Source organism: Aotus nancymaae, unplaced genomic scaffold, assembly GCF_030222135.1.
Source record: "Aotus nancymaae isolate 86718 unplaced genomic scaffold, 86718_ANA_hifiasm-v0.15.2.pri h1tg000029l, whole genome shotgun sequence".
In the NCBI taxonomy this organism is placed as follows: Eukaryota; Metazoa; Chordata; class Mammalia; order Primates; family Aotidae; genus Aotus; species Aotus nancymaae.
In genome coordinates this window covers 16,247,546-16,271,053 of record NW_026988442.1, presented here as the reverse complement: position 1 = coordinate 16,271,053, position 23,508 = coordinate 16,247,546, and the positions used below count along the sequence as shown (strand labels likewise).

The 23,508-nt window shown below is 50.6% G+C and overlaps 1 protein-coding gene across 11 annotated transcripts in view; it reads right to left on the bottom strand.

The window, feature by feature from the left end:
- Nucleotides 1-23,508, bottom strand: part of DLGAP4 (DLG associated protein 4) — a 170,022-nt gene that overhangs the window by 51,625 nt on the left and 94,889 nt on the right. The window contains exon 1 of one of the 11 annotated variants that reach the window (XM_064382389.1): nucleotides 18,145-18,215. The exons of 7 other annotated variants lie outside the window; for them this stretch is intronic. Coding sequence is in view for 2 of the 4 variants with exons in the window: in XM_064382388.1 (XP_064238458.1) it covers nucleotides 17,111-17,141 (31 nt within the window). In the remaining 2 variants the exon portion in view is untranslated. Of the gene's footprint in view, nucleotides 1-7,554; nucleotides 7,658-17,110; nucleotides 17,922-18,144; nucleotides 18,216-23,508 lie in introns of those variants that run through there. 3 more of the 11 variants (XM_064382388.1, XM_012455077.3, XM_064382391.1) reach the window with 3 other exon arrangements.

Genomic DNA, 23,508 nt, shown 5'->3' with positions numbered 1-23,508 from the left:
CCCCTCCATACCATGCTGTAGCAGCACCATTCTAACATTTTAGTGTAGAGACCACTAGCCTCTCTGCCTTGCCAATCACCCCTCTAACTCTCCATCACCCGCTTCATGCCAACACACCGTGCTCAGCTTCCAGGCCTCTGTGCTGGTTGAACACCCTCTTCCTCACTGATTCTGCCTCCTCCTTTAGGTCTCAGTTCCAGCATCACTCCTGCCAAAAAGTCTTCCCTGACAGTCTTCCCAGGCTCCTGCCCTGAACAATATCCCACATTCAGGCACAACACAGGCCTTTGCCCACTGTATTGTTTTTACAAACCTCTTTATTTTTCTGCTTCCCTCTTTAGACCCTGAGCCTCCTAAAGGCAGGGTTGCATCCCTGTGACCTCCATTCCTGGCCCAAAAGAGGTACCCAGGTGAATGCCTGCTGACACTTAGGAGATAGGACCTTACCCTCTGATTCTGCCCTAAAAGTGACACAGGCTGGCAGAGCCCTCACCCTGGAAGACCTTGAAGACGCGTAAGCAGAGGAAAGTCTGTAAGAGACAACTTAGCAAGCAGAACACAGAGATGCTGGAACAAGTCTTGTCTATACATTCCCCTTCATGCCCACAGAGACCTCCCCACTCAATTTTCCTCTCAACTACTTCTGAAAGCACAACATGGTAACATCTGGGAAGATCTCTTTGAAAGAACACCTACCAATCAGAAGGTCATCAACCACCCCATCCTGTCCACAGAACTCTGCCCCAACAATGGCGAAGGGTCAGCCACACTGTGAGGAGTAGCTGAATATTAGTGGCTAATAATCATAGTTGCCAGATGTTTTTTACCTGCTCAGGAATTGGTTATTGCAGTAGCCCAGTTACCATCCGAGGTCCCAGCCTCTGTTATATTTGATCTCCTCAAGGAGATGTTTTCATCATCAGCCCTGTGCTGCTAAGGAAAAAGGAGGCTCAGAGAGGTTGAAGGATTTGCTCGAGATCACACAGTGAGTCATGTTCTATCTGCTGAGTGCAAACCCTACAGGTTCAACCTCCAAAACGCAACCTTTACAGAATCCAGTCTTATAAGTAGTAAAAACACAAGCTTGCTTCAGCAAGACAGACACATACATTCCTACAAAGCTTAGAAGCTGCTACAGAAAGACAAGTTTGTCCTCCCCCTCTGGCTGGTGGAATCTGACTATAGTACACTCTCACAAACACCCTGAGGCCAAGCCAGCATCCCAAGAAACATCCGGAGAAAACAGACTTTACCTTGATAATGTCTACGCCGAGAGCTGCTCTGCCCCGATGTTTTTGCAAACATACTTCCCCAAGCTTCAAACTGTCCTGCCAGACTCTTTTCTGCTCTCACAAAGAGACCCGTGACATCACTTGCCCTTCATAGTCCTTTCCCCTCCCAGGACTGCCACCCATCTGTAAAAGCGGGGGATTGCTTTAGATTGTGGAGGGCACAGGTTCCACTGGGCATGGTACTTCTGGCTGACTGGTTTTGCCTGTGTTGAAAAGGCTCCTCAAGCTGCATCCAGGGGTCAATTGGGAGTGCTGTGGTTGATGCTGTCTGCCATGGGTCCAGTATGAGGGGTAATTGCCAAGGGCAAGATATTTGCTGTCCATGGACAAGACAATCACCATGGAAGTCATTTAGGACTCTAGTCCTATGATACAGAATTATCATCCTTATTCCCTATCCAAACCTTTACACTCTATCCTCCCTCACAGGCCCATCAACACTGGGGTTTCTTCGGCAATGTGTTAAATCCAGTAAGATGGAAAAGCAAACATCTATTTCAAGTCCACTGTCCTTTGAAAGACTGACCAACAAGAAATCCTAAATAGCTGCAACTTGTGGAGTGAGGGTAGCTGGGTTTCAGCCCAATTTTATCAGTGAAGTGCTCTATGACCTTGGGCAAGTCCCTGTATTTCTGGGTCTCCACTACTTCTAGAAATTTGGATCAGGAGTCCTATTCTCCTTGCAGTCAACTGTACCCAGACACTGTGCTAGGATTCTCAAGACTGCCAAGGGAAGTCCATCATCTGTCTCACTGACTCTGAGACATACATATGTTGGGAAGTATTGTCCCGTTTTCCAGAAGAGGAAGCTGAGGCAGGTGGAGGGACTTGGCCCAAATTCTAGAGCAAGTAGCTAACGGAGGAATTATGCCTGGGCCCTGTGATCAGATCCACAGCCTTCCTCATCCCATTATCCTGCCTCCATAGGGGGCAGTGGCCAGGCTCTTCACAGCCACCAGGGGCTTTGGAACCAAGGCTACCTCTGCAGAGGAGGCTCTCCCAGATGATCAGTCCTTTAGCAATTCTGCCAGGATGCAGCCGCACATAAGCTTAGATGTGCACTGTGCATTAACTTGGAGAATTGGCTGGGCATGGTGGCCCATGCCTGTAATCCCAATCCTTTGGGAGGCCGAGGAAGGTGGATCACTTGAGGTCAGGAGTTCTAGACCAGCCTGGCCAACATGGTGAAACCCAGGCGTGGTGGCGGGTGCCTGTAATCCCAGCTACTCCAGAGGCTGAGGCAGGAGAATTGCTTGAACCAGGGAGCAGAGGTTGCAGTGAGCTGAGATTGTGCCACTGCACTCCAAGCTAGGTGACAGAGTAGGACCCCATCTCAAAAAAAAGAAAAAAAAAACTTGGAGAATTAATCACTACCATAAGAGTTAATTATTCACAGACATTCCCCTTCCCTGCTCTTCAAATACATCTCCTTAAAATGGGATAGTGAATGAAATACCTTGAGTAAATCTAATTCATAGAAAGAATGGTGGTTGCTGGCCAGGCACGAAGGCGCACTCCTGTAATCCCAACACTTTGGGAGGCCAAGGCGGGTGATTACCTGAGGTCGGGAGTTTGAGACCAGCTTGACCAACATAGTAAAACTCCATCTCTACGAAAAATACAAAAAATTAGCCGGGCGTGGTGGCAGGCACCTGTAATCCCAGCTACTCGGGAGGGAGAGGGAGGAGAATCGCTTGAACCTAGGAGGCAGACGTTGCAGTGAGCCGAGATTACACCATTGCACTCCAGCCTGGGTAAGAGCGAGACTGCAACTCAAAAAAAAAAAAAGTGGTTTTCAGGGGCTGGGCAATGGGGGAATGAGTTGTTAATGTTTAATAGGCACAGAGTTTCAGTTTTCAAAGATGCAGAGTTCCAGTGATGGATAGTGGTGATGGTTATATAACAATGGGAATGAACTTAATGCCACTGAACTGCAGGCTGAAAAATGGCTAAGATGGGCCAGGCATGGTGGCTCACACATGTGATCCCAGCACTTTGGGAGATCACCTGAGGTCAGGAGTTTGAGACCAGCCTGGCCAACATGGTGAAAGCCCGTCTCTACTAAAAATACCAAAATTAGCCAGGTATGGTGGCACTCGCCTGTAGTCCCAGCTACTCGGGAGGCTGAGGCACAAGAATTGCTTGACCCCGGGAGACAAATGTTGCAGTGAGCCAAGATGGCGCCACCGCACTCCAGCTCAGGTGACAGTGAGACTGTCTCAAAACAAAACAAAAAAAGGTTACGATGTCAATTTTATGTGTGTCTTACTACAGTCTAACAATGGACTAGTGAGCAGCCCACTGAAGAGTACTCTACAATGAGCCCCAGCAATTATCAAACTGCTTTGATTTTTCTCATTCCAAACCTAAAAGTCACAAATAAAATATTTAAAACTAAGCATTTTAAAAAATTTCTGATTTGAGTTAAATGTATTTGTGAGCAAGAGCTGATTAATAATAATCTGCCTATAATCTCTTGACTGAAATTCACCAAATATAAATACGAGAAAAAGAATCCAAATAGAAAATAAATATCAGAGGTGTACAAAGGCAGTCATGGATGTGTTAGTATCATAGAAACTTGGACAGGAATTGGATAAGAGATGGTATGGAGATAAAAAACAAAAACTAAGACTTCAAAAAAGAAAATAATTTATAAATATATTGTATGATATTATATAAAACAGAAAAAAGTCATCTTAGTCTCATTGCCCTAATACATTCCATACCAAAACTTTTTAATTGCAATCCTGCAAGCATAGAAACTTATGCTTTGGCTTTTTTTGTTTGTTTGTTTGAGACAAGGTCTCACTCTGTTACCCAGGCTGGACTGCAGTGGCATAATCTCGGCTCACTGCAACTCCCACCTCCCAGGCTCAAGCCATCCTCCCGCCTATCCTTCCAAGTAGCTGGGACCACAGGCGTTTGCCACCACACTCAGCTAATTTTTGTATTTTTTTTTTTTAATAGAGACAAGTTTTTGCCACAGTCTGGTCTTGAACTCTTGGGCTCAAGTGATCCTCCTGCCTTGGCTTCCCAAAGTGCTAGGAATACAGGAATGAGCCACCACGTATGGCCAGGACTTCAAATCTTGGCTAAGCTGTGTGACTGCATGAAAATCACTTTACCTTTCTTTTTTTTCTTTTTTCTTTCTTTCTTTTTTTTTTTTTGAGACAGATTCTCGCTCTGTTGCTCAGGCTGGAGTGCAGTGGGCGACCTTGGCTCAGTACAACCTCTGCCTCTGGGGTTCAAGCAATTCTGCTGCCTCAGCCTCCCAAGTAGCTGGGATTACAGGCACCCACCACCACACCCAGCTAATTTTTGGATTTTTAGTAGAGATGGGTGTCACCATGTTGGCCAGGCTGGTCTCGAACTCCTGACCTCAGGTGATCTACCCGCCTCAGCCTCCCAAAGTGCTGGGATTACAGGCATGAGCCACCATGCCTAGCCCATTTTACCTTTCTGTTCCATCACCTCTGAAAATAGCAATAACTGCAACTTGCCTCCCTCAGCACCTGGAGAAGCAACAGGGCTCTGTGCACTGTGCAGTGTTACATGAAAAAAGTTAGCAACAAGTAGAGAATGCTGAAGAAACCATTTATTGATGACTTATGATCAGTATAAAAATCAACAGTAAGTATTTAGTTATGGCCAGGGGCTGTGGCTCACCCCTGTAATCCCAGCACCTGGCCAACATGGTGAAGCTCTGTCTCTACTAAAAATACAAAAATTAGCCAGGCGTGTTAGCGCACTCCTGTAGTCCCAGCTACTCAGGAGGCTGACGTGGGAGGATCACTTGAACCCGGGAGGCAGAGGTTGCAGTGAACTGAGATTATGCCACTGCACTCCGCCTGGGTGACAGAGACTCTGTCTCAAAAAAAAAAAAAAAAAAGTTTTAATGTTCATTTGAAAACATAATCACAATGGTCCGGCATGGTGGCTCATACCTGTAATCCCAGCACTTTGGGAGGTGGGTGGATCACCTGAGGTCAGGAGTTAAGAGACCAGCCTGGTCCATATGGGGAAAGCCAGTCTCTATTAAAAATACAAAAATTAGCTGGACATGGTGGCACATGCCTATAATCCCAGCTACTCAGGAGGCTGAGGCAAGAGAATCACCTGAACCCGTGAGGTGGAGGTTGCAGTGAGCAGAGATTCATGCCATTGCACTCCAGCCTGCTGACAGAGCTAGCCTGGGTGACAGAGGACTCCACCTCAAAATAAAAAAAAAAAAAGAAAGAAAATATAATTACTTGTAGTACCTTCATTATCACACCTCTTTAGGTTAACTGAGATCCTGACCTTGAGACTGCTCCAGATGTAACCCCTACCTCTCCTGTTCCCTCAAGATACCCCCACCTCAGGGTCGTGACATCTCCCAGTCTGCCCTGGACTGCCTCCTTCCCACGCCCCAGTCACTGTCCCTGAGATGCCTTCCCCAATCTCTCAGCACCTATTTGTTTCCTTTAGAGCTCTCATCACAATCATATTAGACAGTATTTTTTACCTGCTTGGGTGGGGACTCCAAGCTGGAGGGAAGTCAATTTTGTTCCCTAGTCTCTCCCTGGCTCCAGGCGCATGCACTTGGCACTCAAGTAAATGAGTGGCTGATTGTTTGGAAAGAGAAGTGGAGGTGGGGTGGGAAGGAGGGAGGAGCCCAATCTTTGGCCCTCACCCCCACCAATCACACACACTGCTGCACGTGCCTCATTTAAAGAAACTGCTGGGACAGCAGCAACGGTGGCAGCCCTACCTTTACTGGGTGATGTCAGACAAGGCCCCCCCTTCCCCACCCCACCTTGGTCTGCACTTGCCACAGGCAGGCAGACAACTCCTGACTACTACCTCACCCCTGTGCAGGGCAACAGCCACGTCAGGAAGCGTGGGAAGGGAAGAAAGTTCCAGGAGAGGCTAGAACTATCAAACCTATTCACAGCCCACAGCAGGAAGCTGCCCAGATACAGTGATGACCCTGCAGACAAAATTCTAGCTCAAAATACCCATCAGAATCTGACAACCCTGGGTAGATCTCTCCAGCCTGATCTTGGGTGTCCTGAACCCTGGACAGAATGCCCTTCCTCCCATTCCCTCACGCAAGGCATTCGCCTCTCCCCCACCCAGGCCACCTTCTCCCATCAGAGCCCCAGCACTTGGCAAACAGCCATCAAATGACTGACTCCACTCCGAAGAGCCCACCCAATCCACCTACATCTTTCCAGGCATGGGACATGGGCAGTTTGGCTATTTCAAGTCTTCTCTTTCTCCCTGGATATTAGTAACTAATATTACTATTAGTAAGCAATAATTAGCAGCAGCTAATCCTTCTTAAACGTTTCCGCTGTATCAGGCACTGTGCTTAGTGCTTTGCACACATTTCTCTTGTCATGTTGAGACTACAATCAGGTATTACTAGCATCTCTATTTTGCAGGCGAAGAAACAACCCAGAGAGGTTAAGTACCTTGCCCAAGGTCTCATAGATCTAGCTGGCAGCTCAGGATCCAAACCCCAGCAGTCCGACTCTGGAGAGATGCTCTTAACTACGGGTACAAACGACCTTTGCGGTGTGGGCTTCCTGATCACCTACTGTGTGCTCAGTGGGTGCCCTTAGGGACTGGACTCCAGTTCTGTGCTTAGGGACCTTGTAACTGTGCAAAGGAGCGGAGAGGTACATAAAAATCATAACTGCTGGCCAGGCATGGTACCTTATACCTGTAATCCCAGCACTTTGGGAGGCTGAGGCGGGCAGATCGCTTGGGCCCAGGAGTTCGAGACCAGACCTGGGTAGCATAGTGGGATATCTCTATTTAAAAAAAATCATATTTAGTCTAGCAACAAAATTGATACCATATTTGCACTGATAAGTCTGATAACTTCCTTAGTAAATGCACAGGAAATAGGAACTTGAGACCCCAGCTAATCAGGTAAAAGCTAATATCTGAAATACACAGACCAACCAAACTGGGTGTTATGATACTCTCTAACCAGCTTCCAGGAACCAAATTCAACTTAATAGCAGAGACAGAAGGAGCTCCCTCCTGCTGACAAACAAATAAGGAATCTGCAGGTCAGAGCAGGGAAGGGTCTTGCCAGAGGCCACCCATCAACTCAGTGGCATAAAGAGGTGAGAAGTCAGCAGTTCTTGCTCCCCCATCCCTTGCTTTCAGGCCATCTGGGTCCCAAGAAGAAACTAAAGGAGGTAAGTGCCCACAGTGACCGAAAGTTTAAGAGTTTTCACGGTAGAGACAGGGCGCTGGCTCTTACCTTCAGGGAAAGTGAAATGTTCTGTGAAAGCTGGGTTTGGGAAGCCAGCATTTCTTTACCAAGCTGACAGAGGCCCAGCTCCAGCTCAGCCCTGCCCCGGAAGAACAAGAGTTTAAAAGGCCTACCTGGTGCCCGGCTGGGACCACACCCACATGGGGCTGACTTCACCAGGGAACCCGTCCTACTGGCTGTCTCCCAGACAGCGGTGGGCCGGGCCAGGCCAGGACGCCACGGCCTGTCTGTAGCCTGGTGCCTCTCCCTGCAGGGCTCCACCCAGTCCCTGCCCCAGCCAGGCTTCCAGAGCGAGGGTGGGAGTAGGTATGGAAAAGGCCTGCTCCCCTCCTTGTGAGGCCACCTGGGCCTGGGTCCCTCAGAGCCTTCCCTTCGCCTGGGCTAGGTCTGAAGCAGCTGCTTCCTGCTTTGCTGTTTTTCTTTCACTTTGGTTTTTAACCCCAAAGTGAAACTGACAACTGGAACCATTTGGGAAAGATGTTAAGAGTCAAACGCCTGGCTTCTAATCCCAGCAGAAGTGAGCCAAGAGCTGTCAAGTTTACTGGGAGACTTGGGAGGAGATCCTCAGCTTCTTCAGGCCACAGTTTTCCCATTGATAAAATAGGAGGGAGAAACTAAGCTAGTGATTTTTTTTTTTTTTTTGAGACAGGGTCTTGCCTTGTCACCCAGGTTAGAGTGCAGTGGCACAAACACCTTACTGCAGCCCTGACCTCCTGGGCTCAAGCGATCCTTTCACTTCAGCCCCACAAGTAGATAAGAGTACAGGTGTGCACCACCACACTCAGCTAATTTTTGTATTTTTATAGAGATGGGGTTTCACTATGTTGCCCAGGCTGGTCTTGAAATCCTGAGCTCAAGTGATCTGCCCGTCTTGGCTTCCCAAAGTGCTGGGATAACAGGCGTGAGCCACCATGCCTGGCCACTAGGCTAGTGATTTTAAAAGTCATTTTAAACCAGAAAAAAAAATGATGGAACTTCCCCTTCCTCATCCCTGCTACTAGTGGAGCTAAAAAGGAGCTGCAAAGATGATCTGTTGGGGGTGGGGTGGTTTTGGGCCATTCTGTTGACTTGGGGGAGGAGACAAAACTCTGGTAACTGTGTAGGCATGTTCCTGGTCTCCCTGACCACCTCTCTTGGATCCACCAACTGAGTTCCTTTAGCCTGCACAGGCCCTGGAGGTCCCAGCAACTTGGGCAGAGCAAATTTAGGAAGCCCCTAAGCATAATCTTTTTTTTTTCTCATCTTGTATGTTCTTCCAACAAAAGCCTAAGTGTGATCTTGACCCTGTCTCAGCACAGCAAGAGGAGACATCTACCAACAGCTGCCCTAAAATTTCCAGCCTGAGGGCTGACCCAACCATTTGCTAGGACTGACAATGACCTACCCAGGACTGTTCTAGACTTCGGAATTTCTGCTCACCCTGGCATGCCCACTCTGGCTAGCTAAGACTGCTGTAATATATTTCACAATGTTTTCCCACTGGCTGGTTTCAAATAGCCCAGGGACATAAGAAAGGCAGGAATGAGTCTCCCAGCTCTTCAGATGAGGAAAACTGAGGTTCAGTGAAGGGCAGGGGTATCGTGGCCAAGCAAGCACTAAGGTTCAGGAGGTCAGTAAATATTTGAATGAGCTCACCCGCCTCGCTGTTGCCAAGCAGGTACAGCACTAGAGGAGCTCATGGAGGAAATAAATTTGAATCTGGGGGTGAAGGTGGTGTGCCTTTTAAAATATATACATTTTCAGAATGGAAAAGAAGGTAATTAAATATCTGACACAAAATAAACAAAAAACAAACGAAAATATCTGACAAAATTTTCAGTGCACAGACTCTTGGAAAGAGCAATTCTGTGTGCAGGAATGGCTCCAACAGTGACACATGCACTTGTGCATAAAGACACATAGAAAAGAGTGTTCACTGCAGCACTGTTTACAGCAGCAAGACTGAGAACAAGCTAAACATCCTTGAGTAGAGGACAAACAACTGGTGGTCTATCCATCAATGGAAAGCTACATGCTCACAAGAAAAGGTGGCCATGAACCTGTATATGCCCACAGAGAAAAACCTGCAACAGACTTGCATGAAAAACCCAAGGTATAGAAAAGCAGGGAGAAAATATGCCACTGTTTAAGTAATAAAAAGGGATGTTACTGACAATAGCTGCACCTGTATGCTGAGTATTTCTATAAGGAAACTTGTATGATGGTCACAGTGATGAGGTGTCTGGGTAGGACAGGGACTAATTTTTCATTGGGCCTTTTTTTTTTTTTAACCAAGTTCGACTTTAACCAACGTACATGTATTGCTTTTACAGTAAAAATGTAACTTTTATACACAAAAAATACCGTCCAGCAAAATGTGTCCAGAGATGCCTCTTCCTAGATCTCAGGCATCAGACTCCTTGGGTTGGGAGGGGAGGCAGGACCCAGGCACCCAGATTTTGAAAAGTCTCCTCAAGGGCTGCTGGTCTAGCATTGGAGAATAGGCAGTCAGCCCCTGAGAATAGACGGAGGCAGCCTGGACACTGTGGGGCTGTGGTGTGGAGAGTGTCAGGGAAGACTGAGGGAAAACTTGGCTTTGAGGCATAGGAAGGATTTGAAGAAGGCTCTGAATGTACAGCTGAGATGAGAGGGTGCCTACTAGGAAGGACTGGGGAAATTAAGTGAGGCTGGTAAGTAGGGGAAGGGGAAGGAATGTCTCTCAGCATGGGATCCTGGCAAGTCCCTTCCCTCCGAGGTTTCGTTCCTACTCATGGGAAAGGAAGGGGATGGGCCAGAGTCCTTTCCAGACCTGCTATCCTAGGACCTGCCTTTATTTCATCTCATTTAATATTAAAGGAGGTGGGGAGGGTCCCCAGCTCAGCACATGGCCATAGAACTCCACACCTGTGCAGAGTGTAATCAAATATTTGGAGGCTGCAGAAAATTCATGCCAGGATCTTGGGTAGAGCAGCCCTTGGGCGACATCCCCCTAGGGAGAAGGAGCAGATGGCCTTCTGCTGAGATACCCTTCCTCATCCTGTTAATAATTAAGTCATTACTGAAGACCTCTTTTGTTACTTTTGAAGTTCAGTTTGCAGAGAATTCGCCTTGCCTTGCTTTACTCCATGATGCTCCAGGCTGAGGGCTCACAGGCTTCGACAGTGTAGACCTAAGCCACAGGCCCAAACTACAAGGACCTGAAGTGGAGAGAGCCCAGGATGCAGGTTAGGAGCCCGGTGGTGGATCCTGGCTAGATCTCGATGCTGCTGCTGCTGCAGACTCTTGGAGGTCAGAAACTAAGTCTCTAAGGCAGCTCTGACTGTCAGTGTTTCCCCAGGGCCAGCTCACTGCTGGGCACAGAGGAGCAGTTAATACATATTTATTGAATAAATAAGTAGCTCAGCCACAGTGACCTTGGTCACGCCTCTTTCTACCAGTCAACCTCAGTCTTCTCTTCTGGAAAACAAGGATGACAAGAATAGTAATAGCTCCCAGGGTTGGATAAGGATCTACTGAGATAATGTGGATAACAGTGCTTTGCAAATCAAAACAGTCGAAACAAATATTAAAGATCCAAAACCAACCTGCTGAAAACAAAAAGAATGAATATACGTGAGAATGGGTAAATTTACAAGAAAGCACCTGGCTCCAGATGGTCACCAAATGAATTACTACAATGGGAAGGGACAGCATAGGTCACTCTATTCCGCTGTTCCAATGTCCAAATAGCATTTAACAGGCCATCTCTGTTCCAAAGGACCACAAAAATCTCTCCTCAAAACCTTCGTCCAGATTTTGGTATGAAGAACATGGTCACAGTTACAATCGTATATGGCTGGGCTCAGAGAGTATCTGCCAAAGCAAACTGGCATACAGATTCTGGGGTGTTTGCTGGAGGCAAGGGAGCAGCGGGGTGAGGGGCACCTGGAGAGTGTGCCTGCCATGTGGTTGCTCTGCCGCATGATTAAGTTTGTGTTCAGAGGAGTGTGACTGCACATTCTCTCCGCACACAGAGAGAATGACTGGCTGGGAGACTTTGGCCAAGCCATCAATTTACTGGTTGTACACTGGAACCAACCATTGCTGCCTCCCATGCTAGCCACTCTCTAAGTACCAGTCTCCTTCCCTTTCCCTCCACCCACGGGGTATTCCTGGCTGCAGCCTGAGAAATGGGTCCTAGGCTCTGTCACTTGGCTCTCCTGTGCGAGGCATCTTGCTTTTGTGGGTGACTGATTACTGTGGCTGGGCCCCTCTCTGGTGGTGACTGGCTGAGAATTCCAGCAGACCCAGTGGTGGGCATGCCTATTATTAGACTGGACATACACGCAGTACAACTCTGGAGGCTTCTCACAGTACGGTGTGTAAAACTGGTGGTGTGAAAGTCCCTAGCTCCTCTGACTCTTCCACCTTGAAGGAATTCTAAACTGGCACCCTGACCTTCAGGATCCTTAGAAAACAGGATTTGTGGGCTTTTAGAATAACTTTGCTTGCTCCTAATGAAAGGGCAAGAAGGCTCAGCTCCCTGGGACCCTAAAAGCAGGAGTTCCCTTTCCAAGAAGCAGAGCTGAGCTGTGGAAAAGCCACAGTTTGGACAGTTGGCCTTGGGTCTGAGCTACATCTTCTTTATCTGCAAAACAGGGATGGTAAGTCCACTTGCCTCTGGCTTGTTATACAGATTTCATGAACGCCCTTGTGGAGCCCCTGGCACAGAGCCAGGCAAACAGCAGGTGTACAAGAAATGTGCTCAGACTGCTACTTCCTGCCCCAAACCAGCAACACCCAACATTTTCCCTTCTGGCCCATCAGGGCGCTGGCCAGGCTCTCCTAAGGGAGCACAGCATTCTCTGATACCCAAACTGGCTCTTCCCACTCCCATGAGCCCCACCCAAGCCTCACCCTCTGTGTCATCTGGATGCCTGCAAAGCCTCCTCCCTGTTGTCATTTTTATTCATTCCAATTTACCCAGCCTGATTCATCTTCTTGAAAAAGTCCTCCAGTTGTGCCACCTCTGCTCTAAAACCTTCCATGGCTCCCTAATGCCTCTGCTTTTCAGCTGATGTTTAACACCGCCTACAACGTCCTGGCTCCTCCCCGATTTTCCAGCCAGAGCCCTGATGCCTCAGCAAAACTAGCGGACTCACTGTTTCCCTAAATGTACACTTACCATCCAGCTGTACCCTCTGCAACCTCCGCCTCCCTGGAATGTCAGCACCACCCTCTGCCTCTGCAAATCCAGCCCCCATCAAAGGGTTCTTGTTTCCTCTGGCTCATGCTCACTTTTTCCTTCCCAGACAATGCTTTTCCTCAGCAGACACTTAATTACAGACTGTCACACAGTCTCTCATAATTGTAGGCTTGTCTTCTTGTCAGACCATAAGTTTCTCAGGGCAGAGAGGCCTTGTCTGTCTATTCTTCCCCATCCTCTCAAAGCCTGGCCCAGGGCTAGGAAGGCAGGCCCCAGAGAAGAGAGTTTTCCAAGCCTCATTCAGCTCCAGGCCAAGCTGAGAGTCTCTGCTCTGACCACTTGGGACCACTTCTCTTGCTCCTGTCCTGTGAGGAAACTGTTCACTGGCCAAACCAGACCCCAGGGCTCTACCTGGGGATCCAGGCTAGTGACCTAGAGAGACAGGAATCCCCGGGCAGGGGGCAGAGCTGTGACTCTAGTCTTGCTGTGGGATCCTAGGCATCCCTCCCCCTCCCTGGGCCTGCTTCCATGCTTTGGAACAAGAAACAGCCATGTTTTAGCTCTAGAAAATACTTGTATTTCTCTTTAAGGTAGCCTTTGTTTCCAAGAATGGGTGGGTGAGGAACACAGCTGATTCCAGCACAGGTTAAGTGAGGAAAGGGAGCCACAGCCAGGTCTGGGAAATCTGGGAACCTGAGAGAGATTTACACCGCACACCTCATCAACCTCATTAAACTCTTGTGAGGACTACACTTCATTGCCGCTCAGGTGTTTAATTCCACAGCCTGCACCCTGGCCCAGACTGACTTGACAGTGGCTGCTGCCAGGACCAAGTAAGGGAAGGGTGACTTGCTTCTGAAAACCACCAATCCCCACACAAAACAAAGCTAATGATGGTGATGACTGCCATTTCTTGAGGGGCCTTGACTACAGGAGTTCTCATTTCCATCCCAATCTGACAGGGAAGAAAACTGAGGCACGGAAAGCTGATTATTGCAAGGTCACACAGGAGCGACAAGCCGGGCTGTCATACAAAACCCAGGGGCCTCTCAGTTCAGCTTTTCCCAGATTGCAGCCAACAGGCTCTCAGCACCAGTATCCTCTAGAGGGCTAGTTTAAAAACCTAGGGGCATTTGATTCCTGCCCCCAGACCTGCCAAATGAGAGCGTCTAGGGATGGAGTTTTAGAAAGACAAGAAACCTGAATTTTATGTATGAGAAAACTGAGGCACAGAGAGGTGACATGACCTGCCAAGGTCATACCTTAAGCATACTTGGGAGTTGGTGGGACTCCAGAGCCAACAAAGAGAGACTTCCTGGAGGAGGTGGCATTTGACATGTGCACCTCAGGGGAAGAGAGGGCACTATAGGGGAAGAGGACAGCATTAATAAAGGCTGAAGCAGGAAAGGACAGGCAACAACTTCTCCAAGTGGCTAGGGGAATGAAGAAACACATACAGAACCACAGCTGCAGCCTTCCCCCAAGAGCCCATCTGAGCTTCTGGGAAGAAAGCCTGTCATGTGTGGTGTTTACAACCCACAGGTCTCCTGCAGTGGCCCCTCTGGGTGTGGTTGCCACTCAGGATGAGAAAGCCAGGGAAGGTGGTGACTCAGTCCCCAGCCAGCCTCCAGATAGCCTGCTTTTAAATCCAAGATGAGCTCAGAGACTGAGGAAATGTCAAGAAAACCCTCCTCCCAGAACAGATGGGAATAGACCCAGGGAAGGCGGCCTGATGGGTAGGCTATCAGGCAGAAGCCATAAACCTGGAGAAATGCTGTGGGCTGTGAAGAAGTCAAGAGGCCTGGACTCCAACCCTGCCCATGAAGTCACTGCTGTGGCTGTGGGTCCCTGAGTAGGTCCTTGTCTCTCTCTAGGCCCCCTATTCTTCATTCACCTGTGAAACAGGGAGAACTCCACTGGCTTCTGACTTCCTTCTAGGCCTGCTGGAGGGAAACAATGGTCTGGAAAGAGCCTGGCTGATTACACAATACCTCACACAGCCTGAGAGAGATTAGAAGATCACTGCTATTACTATTAGAATAGTCACAGGTGCTTTCCTAGTTACCCAAACCCCAACCACAGGGCGTGGTGGGGGAAAGGCTGGGCTTCTGCCTAGTTCCTACAAAGAGAAAAGTCACCCAAATATTTTGGGAAGGGAAAGTTCACATTTATTAAGTGCCTACTGTGTATCAGGTTTTTAAAAAAAAACACATAATCTCATTTAATCCTCATCATAATCCTGTAATATAAACCTTGAGTCCAGATGAGCGGACTGAAGCTCAAAGAAAGTCATTCACCCAAGATGACAAAGGCAGTGAATGATGGAGACTGATTAAAGTCAGGCATTTGTGGTTCTCAAACCCAGAGTTTCTACTCTCTGGAAGTTTCTTTTTTTTTTTTTTTTTTTGAGATAGAGTTTTGCTTTTGTCACCCAGGCTGGAGAGCAATGGTGCGATCTCGGCTCACTGCAACCTCCACCTCCTGGGTTCAAGCAATTCTCCTGCCTCAGCCTCCCAAGTAGCTGGGACTACAGGCGCATGCCACCATGCCCTGTTTCACCGTGTTAGTCAGGATGGTCTCGATCTCCTGACCTCGTGAGCCACACTTGTCTCGAACTCCTGAGCTCAAATGACCAGCCTGCCTTGGCCTCCCAAAGTGCTGGGATTACAGGAGTGGTCTGCTGCTCATACAATTCTTGAGGGATTCCATGATGTCAGAATCAGTCTTAGGATAAGGAATGTTATTACCATTTTATGAATTAGAAAGCTGAAGCCCCCAAAAAAGTGACATCCCTAAACGTGGATGAGATGTGGGGACTGGGATCCTGAGCCCCTCACTTCCAGGCCAGGGACCAAGCCTTCTTCTTTCCCACTGCAAGGAGTCAAAGTAAAGAGCCAAGCACAGGGCACACAGTATAAAAGGTCAAAAGATGTTAGAGATTGTCATTATACACCAGGGGCAGGTGATACTAGCATGACAGTGACTTCTTCAGAGGCAGCGCCATGGAACAGGACCCAGTCCTGGCTCAACCCTCTGTGAGTCCCTGGCTCTTCTGGGTCTCATCTCTTCATCTGTAAGACAAAGCGCTTGAACAGCTGATCTCATTCCCTGCATCAAGGTTCTAGGACATCCTAAGCTCCTTGACAGCAGACCCCACCTCTCTGCAGAGCCTCTCTCAGCTGAGGCTTTTGTTCCCCTACTCTACAGGGGAAGCAGGAAAAGGAGCCAAGGCTCACAATTACAAAGTGACTTTATTCCAAGTGCCACTGTCCAAGCAGGGCTCACCCTTAAACAACAACGGGATGGAACATGGAAAATTCAACTGTCTCCCAGCACAGACATCCCGATGGGCATGCCCATCTATCTTTACAAAGGGACTAACAAAGAGCAACCAGGATTGGGACCTGAACAAGACACAGCCATCTCCCTGCTCTATTGGAAGGGCAGGTGCATTCCTGAAAAACCAGGAGGCAGTGGGGAGGAGGTTAAAGAGCCCTGAACTGTAGTGTCTTAGGCCTGGATCCCTGTCCCAGCTCTGGCTGGCGCTAGCTGTTTACCCTTGGGCAAGCTACTCTCCTCGATGGGGCTGCTTAAAGACAGGCCGACAGTTCACAAAGCATGTCTACAGATTTTTCATTTGATCATCATGACAACCCTTTGAGGCCAGCACAATTATCCACTTTTTACAGATGGGGAAACTGACACTTAAGAGAGAACAAGGGTCTCACTCAAGGTTACAGACCATCAAGCTGGCAGAACCAACGTCCCAGAGGTTAGACTGTCAAAGCCAATCCTCAAGGGTGGTCAGATTAGGAACAAGTCCTCTCCCTGCTCATCCTGAATCAAGTCTCAGCAAGATCCAGGCAGCACACACCTGCCCACTCTAGTGTTCTGCAAACTTCTGGCCACGAACCCCACAACCCAGCTGCCTAGGAGGCTGACCCGCGCCCCAGCCCCAGCCCCATCCCCCTTGCAAAATTTCATTACTCAAGCTGGCAAGAACGCAGCCCCCACACCCAGCCGGGTCTAAATAAACGTCCAAATGATATCACATCCTGCCGGCTCCAAAATAGCCCAGGCCTGCCCACAAGCGATCACAAAGTGCCAGGCCATGCAGGGCCAAGTGGGCAGGGATGCCCAGCCCGTGGTGCCCTCCACACTCAAGCAACTAAAGCAGAAGCCTCAGAGCAGGAAGGCCCCCCCCCACCTCCCTCCTCCGCCAGACAGCCTGGCTCTTCCCTCCCTTCCCCCCTTTGTGGGAGGCCCCAGAGCCCCCTTGCCCCAGCGCCAGCCCTTGCCCCAGCGCCAACCCCATGGAGCCTCGGCCGCGGCCAGCCTGCGGGCCAAACTCCGGCCCGACCCGGACAACCCACCACTCACATTGCTTCAAGAGCTCCAGACACAAAGCCATGAGGGCCGGATGGGGGTCAGAGACCCAGAGACCCGGCAAAGATAGAAAAAGGGAGAGGGAGACAGGGAGCAGAGAGAAGGGGAGACAGGGGGCTGGGGCAGAAAAAGCAAGGGGGGGGCAAGAGCCCCAGGCAAAGAAGCAGACTCAAAGGGGGGCCCTTCAGCGCAAGAGACACAGAGTGGCGAGACCACCGAGACAGATGTGGGGCACAGAGGGGCAGGGAGAGCAAAGCTGGGGAACCCGATCCCGAGAAGTGGGGGGTGCTCGGAGACCTGAGAGAGAACAAGGAGAGACAGCGACAGGGGACAAACCAGGGGAAAGCAGAGAGGGGCTCCTAATGTCAAGGAGCTGAGGACATATTGGGGGGGTCCCAAGGAGAATGACCTCAAGGGACCTAGGAGCTCCCAGCTCCTAGGAGAACACCCTGAAGAGGGAAAGCCCAGGGGTAATGGGGGCTCAGAGGAGGCGAAACCACAGGGATTTGGGGTGCAGAAGAACCTCCAAAGGATGTGCGGGAAGCTCACGGGGAGCTCTTGGGGAGAGTGGAAGGTGTTCTCAAGGGGAGGCCCCAAAAGATCTGGAGGTGCTCTGAGGGAGAGTCCCGAAGAATAGTGTTGCCCAGAAAGGGCGGCTCTAAGGGCTGAGGAGCGCTCTGAGAAGGGGACGCGAGATGGGGAGCGAGGGAGGGGCTGCGGGGGAGCGCGAGGGCAGAGACAAAGAGACAGCGAGCTGGGGAGAGACAAAGCGGGCGGAGCGGGGACAAGGGCCGGAGGACTGGTGGCTGGACAGAAGGACGGAAGCGCAGGCGGGCGGACCGACGGACGGACAGACGGGGAGGAGGGCGGGGGCAGGGCCGGGCCGGGCCGGGCCGGGTGGGGGCGGCGCCCGTGTCCTCGCGGGGCCGCGGCTGCTCCGGGCGGCGCTGGGCGGGCCCCGGGCGTCCGGGCTGAGGAGGCAGCGGCGACGACGTGGACCGGACAGACGGACGGAGTGACGGACGTACTGGCGGCAGCGGCAGCCAGAAGCAGGCACTCACCCTCCTCCCTCACGCAGCCCAGCCCGAGGCTCCGGTTTTGTACGCCCGAGGGGCGGGGCCTCCGGGTTAAAGCCCCGTGCCTGCCCCGCCCCGCCCCGCCCCCCGCGTCAGACGCGCGCGCGTCGCCAGGGACTCCCGGGCCGGGCGGGGGCGCGCGCAGCCCGCTTGGCACTTGGCCCGGCGCGCGCAACCGGGCTGGTGCGCAAGCGTGCGGGCCGCTGCGTTCGGCCCCCGCCCAGGCCAGCCGGCCCTGGAAAGGAGCGCGCGCCCACGTCGGCACGCGCATGCTCGAGCACGGGGGGTCCGCCCCTCGAACCGCCGCGGCAAACCGGTTCCAGCTGGAACGCGACGCATGCTCTTTGAGGGAGGTGGACCAAGGCGGGAGTTCCTACCAGTTCACCCGAGCGATACCTCGCTGTAAGGGGGGAAACTGAGGCTCCGAGGAAGCCGCCCAAGTTGGCCCTCTCACCCCTGCATAGTCAGATTAGCCCTCTGCGTCCTGGATGTTTCTAGTTGTCCTCGCCACTGCATCCTCCCTTTGCTTTGCTCGAGATTGGGTTCCAATCCTGGCTCAGCCTCTGGAGTCCTGTGTGACCTCGAACAACATGCGCTTTCAACCTCCTTGCGCCTTCCTTTCCTCCCCCGTAAAATAAAACAAGCACACTTATGATCTCTTGGAGGCCAAGTGACCAGCCCCAGCCGGGTTGGCAGTAGGTGCTGCCTTCACGCCTCCTCGCCCTCCCGGTTCCTGGCTTCTACCCCGTGAGTCCCCTCTCCTGAGTCTAGGTCCTGTCGTTGCCTTGCGGGCCTCATCTCTCCAGGCTGCACCTATGGTAGGTCTGCCAGAGGCAAACCCAACTCTTGTTCACGACTTGCCTTGCTGGGTGACCTAGGCAAGTCCTTTCCTTTCTCAAATCTCTTTTCCAAAAAATAGAAAAGAATCTTCGACATATCAACCTATTTTGAGGCTTGGCAAAGATGATAATATTTCCAATACCATTGTCATGGTTTTTGCAATAAGGCGTAAAAATAACAACGGAACCGAGAGTTATCCTGCCATTTTGAATCCAGGCACTGTGCTAAGCAATTTGAAGGTTATAATTTACTTCATCCTATCTCAGTCACTTATGCTACGCCTGTACTATCACTTAATGTTTAAGTTGGTTATTTTTATTTTTTGTAGAGACAAAGTCTCTCACTCTTGCTCAGGCTGATCTTGAACTCCTGGGCTCAAGCGATCCTCCCACCTCGGCCTCCCAAAGTGTAGGGATTACAGGTGTAAGCCAAGGTTGATTTACTTAGGAAAAAAAACAAGGTACATTTGTTATGGGCCCTGATGACCCAAGGCAGCACAGGATGAAATCTTATTATCCCACCTCCACCCTCCCTAATTCAATAACACACTCCCCATGTGACCTTGGACAAATCCCTTTCCCTCTCTGGGACTCACCAGCCCTATATGTTCCCTGGAGAGAAACTGGACCAAGGCAAGATTTTTCAAACTGTGAACTGTGATTGACACCCTGAATAGAGATCACTGAGGGCACCAACTGAAAAGCACATTCTGGGCAGACACCTGTAATCCCAACACGTCAAGTGCTCCAGCCTGGGCCACAGAGCAAGACTATGTTCAAAAAAAGAAAAGCAGATTCTGGTTGGGCATGGTGGCTCACATCTGTAATCCCAACACTTCTAGAGGCAGGGTGGGACAATCGCTTGAACCCAGGAGTTTGAAACCAGCCTGGGCGACATATGGAGACCCTGTCTATACAAAAATTTAAAAATTAGCTGGGTGTGGTGGCATGTGCCTGTGGTCCCTTAGCTACTCAGAAAGCTGAGGTGGGAGGATTATTTGGCCCCAGGGGGTCAAGGCTAAAACGAGCTGTGATCGGGCCACGGCACTCAGACCTTGGCAACAGAGTGAGACACTGTTTCAAAAATAACAAAAAGAAAAGCAGATTCCTGGGACAGAACTCAGGTGGGCTCCAAGAGTTGTTTGTATTTTACCAAATTTGAGACCCTCGGGCTAGGAGATTTTAGCAGTCCCTTCTGATGGTGATGATTTAGGGTCCCAGAAGATATTTATGGAACATTTACTGTACTCTTGTACCGGGCCCTTCCCCCAAGAGCTCCCCAGTCTGGCTGGAATCCCTACAAGGCAGAGTTGGCTGGACCACAGCCTGAGATGGGGCACAGACAGGACTCAGATGCTCCCCCCTCAATCTCCAGCCTGGACCCCAAGGCTTCCCCCTCCTCGGGAAGCTCCTCTGCCAACTTCCCAGATAGTCACTATCCTGTGTCAGATGCCAGAACTGGCAGTTAGGGAAGGGCGGTCCCCACGAGAGCTGGCTGTGTAACCATTCCTTCTCATCACCCCTTAGCTTTTCTCCTTCACTCTCACCCACATCCAATCCACCAAGGAATCCTGTTGACTCCACTTTCAGAGCCCTCCCAGGATCCAGTGAGTTGTCACCACCTCCCTCACTGTCATCCTGCCTAAGCCACCATCATCACCCTGGGATTACCGTATCACCCACTTTTTTTTTTTTTTGAGACGGAGTTTCGCTCTTGTTACCCAGGCTGGAGTGCAATGGCACGATCTCGGCTCACCGCAACCTCCGCCTCCTGGGTTCAGGCAATTCTCCTGCCTCAGCCTCCTGAGTAGCTGGGATTACAGGCACACGCCACCGTGCCCAGCTAATTTTTTGTATTTTTAGTAGAGACGGGGTTTCACCATGTTGACCGGGATGGTCTCGATCTCTTGACCACGTGGTCCACCCGCCTCGGCCTCCCAAAGTGCTGGCTCACGCCAGGCATGAGCCACCGCGCCCGGCCGATCACTCACTTTTTGCCCCTCAAACATGACTCCATGCTGCCCCCTGAGGTTTTTTTTTTTTTTTGAGACAAGAGTCTTGCTCTGTGGCCCAGGCTGGAGTGCAATGGTGCAATCTTGGCTCACTGCAATCTTCACCTCGCAGGCTCAAGTGATTCTCGTGCCTCAGCCTCCCAAGTAGCTGGGATTACAGATGCATGCCACCACGCCTGGCTAATTTTTGTATTATTAGTAGAGACGGGGTTTTGCCGGGCTCAGTGGCTCATGCCTGTAAACCCAGCACTTTAGGAGGCTGAGGCAAGTGGATCACCTGAGGTCAGGAGTTCAAGACCAGTCTGACCAACATGGTGAAACCCTGTCTCACCACTGCACTCCAGCCTGGGCATATAAAGCAAGACTCGATCTCAAAAAAAAAAAAAAAAGGGACGGGGTTTCACTATATTGGCCAGGCTGGTTTCAAACTCCTGACCTCAGGTGATCTGACTGACTCCCAAAGTGCAGAGATTACAGGCGTGAGCCACCATGCCCAGTGTGAGTATTTCTTTTAAGATGTACACCAGGTCATATCGCTCTTGTGCTCCAGTGCCCCAGTGGTTCCCCCTCTCACTCAGAGCCAAAAGACAAAGTAGTTTCCATAGTTGGTGGCCAGGCCCAACCCTTCCCTCCCTGTCCTTGAACCTCACCTCTCGCCATGGCTCTCTCCTCAGTGCTCTGCCCCTTGACCAGCCCGCCAGGTACCTCCTGCCTCAGGCCTTTGTACCACTCACCCCCTGCCTGGAGCACTTCCCCAGCACCACTCATTCCCACACTTCCTTCAGGTCTTCACTCAGGCCAGGCATGGTGGCGCTCGCCTGTAATCCCAGCACTTTGGGAGGTGGGGTGGATCGCTTGAGGTCAGGAGTTTGAGACCAGTCTGGCCAACATGGTGAAACCCCGTCTCTACTAAAAATACAAAAATTAGCTGGGTGTGGTGGTGCGCGCCTGTAGTCCCAGCTACTCAGGAGGCTGAGCCAGGGGGAATTGCTTGAACCTGGGAGACAGAGGTTGCAGTGAGCTGAGATCACACCACTGCACTCCAGCTTGGGTGACAGAGCGAGACTCGTCTCAAAAAGAAAAGTCTTGGTTGGGTGCAGTGGCTCACACCTGTAATCCCAGCACTTTGGGAGGCTTAGGCAGGCGAGTCACAAGGTCAGGAGTTCAAGACCAGCCTGGCAGTGAAACCTCGTGTCTACTAAAAATACAAAAATTAGCTGGTCGTGGTGGCGTGTGTCTATATTCCCCACTACTTGGGAGGCTGAGGCAGGAGAATCTTATGAGCTCGGGAGGTGGAGGTTGCAGTAAGCCAAGATCTCACAGGGTGGAGGGTGGTTAGGGGTAGGGGGGCAGTCAATCAGAGAAGAAACTGGGGGATGGAAGATGGGACAAAGAGGGGCAGGCACAGCAGCTGGTGACTGGATTGTCACAGTGGGAGGTGCCCATGGATCCCCAAACCAAAGCCTAACAACACAGATGGAGACTTTGAGGCCCAGGGAAGGGCAGGTAACCACTCAGAGTGACATAGAACTCAGGATCCCTGAGCAAGGAGCAAGGAACAAGGGTGGTTCCCAGGCCTGGAGCCCATCCCAGCTCAGCCTAGAGACACAAGCACTGTCAGGGAGTGAGCCCAAGTATGTGTGCACTCCAACATGGGAGACAGAACAAGACTCCATCTCAAAAAAAAAAGTCTTCACTCAAAATCTCCCTCTCAGTGAGCTGTACCCTAGCCACCCTGTTTACACCTCAACATCCCTCCCTGCACTCTGACACCACTCCCAGGACCCCTTATGCTGTGTCACCTACCAACAAACCACACACTTACTTATGTTAATTGTTTTGTCTGCCCCTCCCCATCCCAACAGAATACAATCTCCATGAAGGCAAGGATTTCCATTTTGCTCACTCAAGTGTCCCTGGTACCTACAGCACAGCCTGGCCCACAGCAGTTGATCAATAAATATCTATCAATGAAAGATGCCTGATTGCAAGGCTCAGGTGCTTAACCACCATGCAGTAGGGTCTCCAAGGTTTTATTTAAGCACGTTCTTTTTGTTTTTGAGATGGAGTTTCACTTTTTTTTTTTTTTTTTTTGAGACGGAGTTTCGCTCGTTACCCAGGCTGGAGTGCAATGGCGCGATCTCGGCTCACCGCAACCTCCGCCTCCCGGATTCAGGCAATTCTCCTGCCTCAGCCTCCTAAGTAGCTGGGATTACAGGCACGCGCCACCATGCCCAGCTAATTTTTTGTATTTTTAGTAGAGACGGGGTTTCACCATGTTGACCGGGATGGTCTCGATCTCTTGACCTTGTGATCCACCCGCCTCGGCCTCCCAAAGTGCTAGGATTACAGGCTTGAGCCACCGCGCCCGGCCGAGTTTCACTTTTGTTTCCCAGGCTGGAGTGCAATGTCGGGATCTCTGCTCACTGCAATCTCTACCTCCCAGGTTCTTTTTATTATTATTA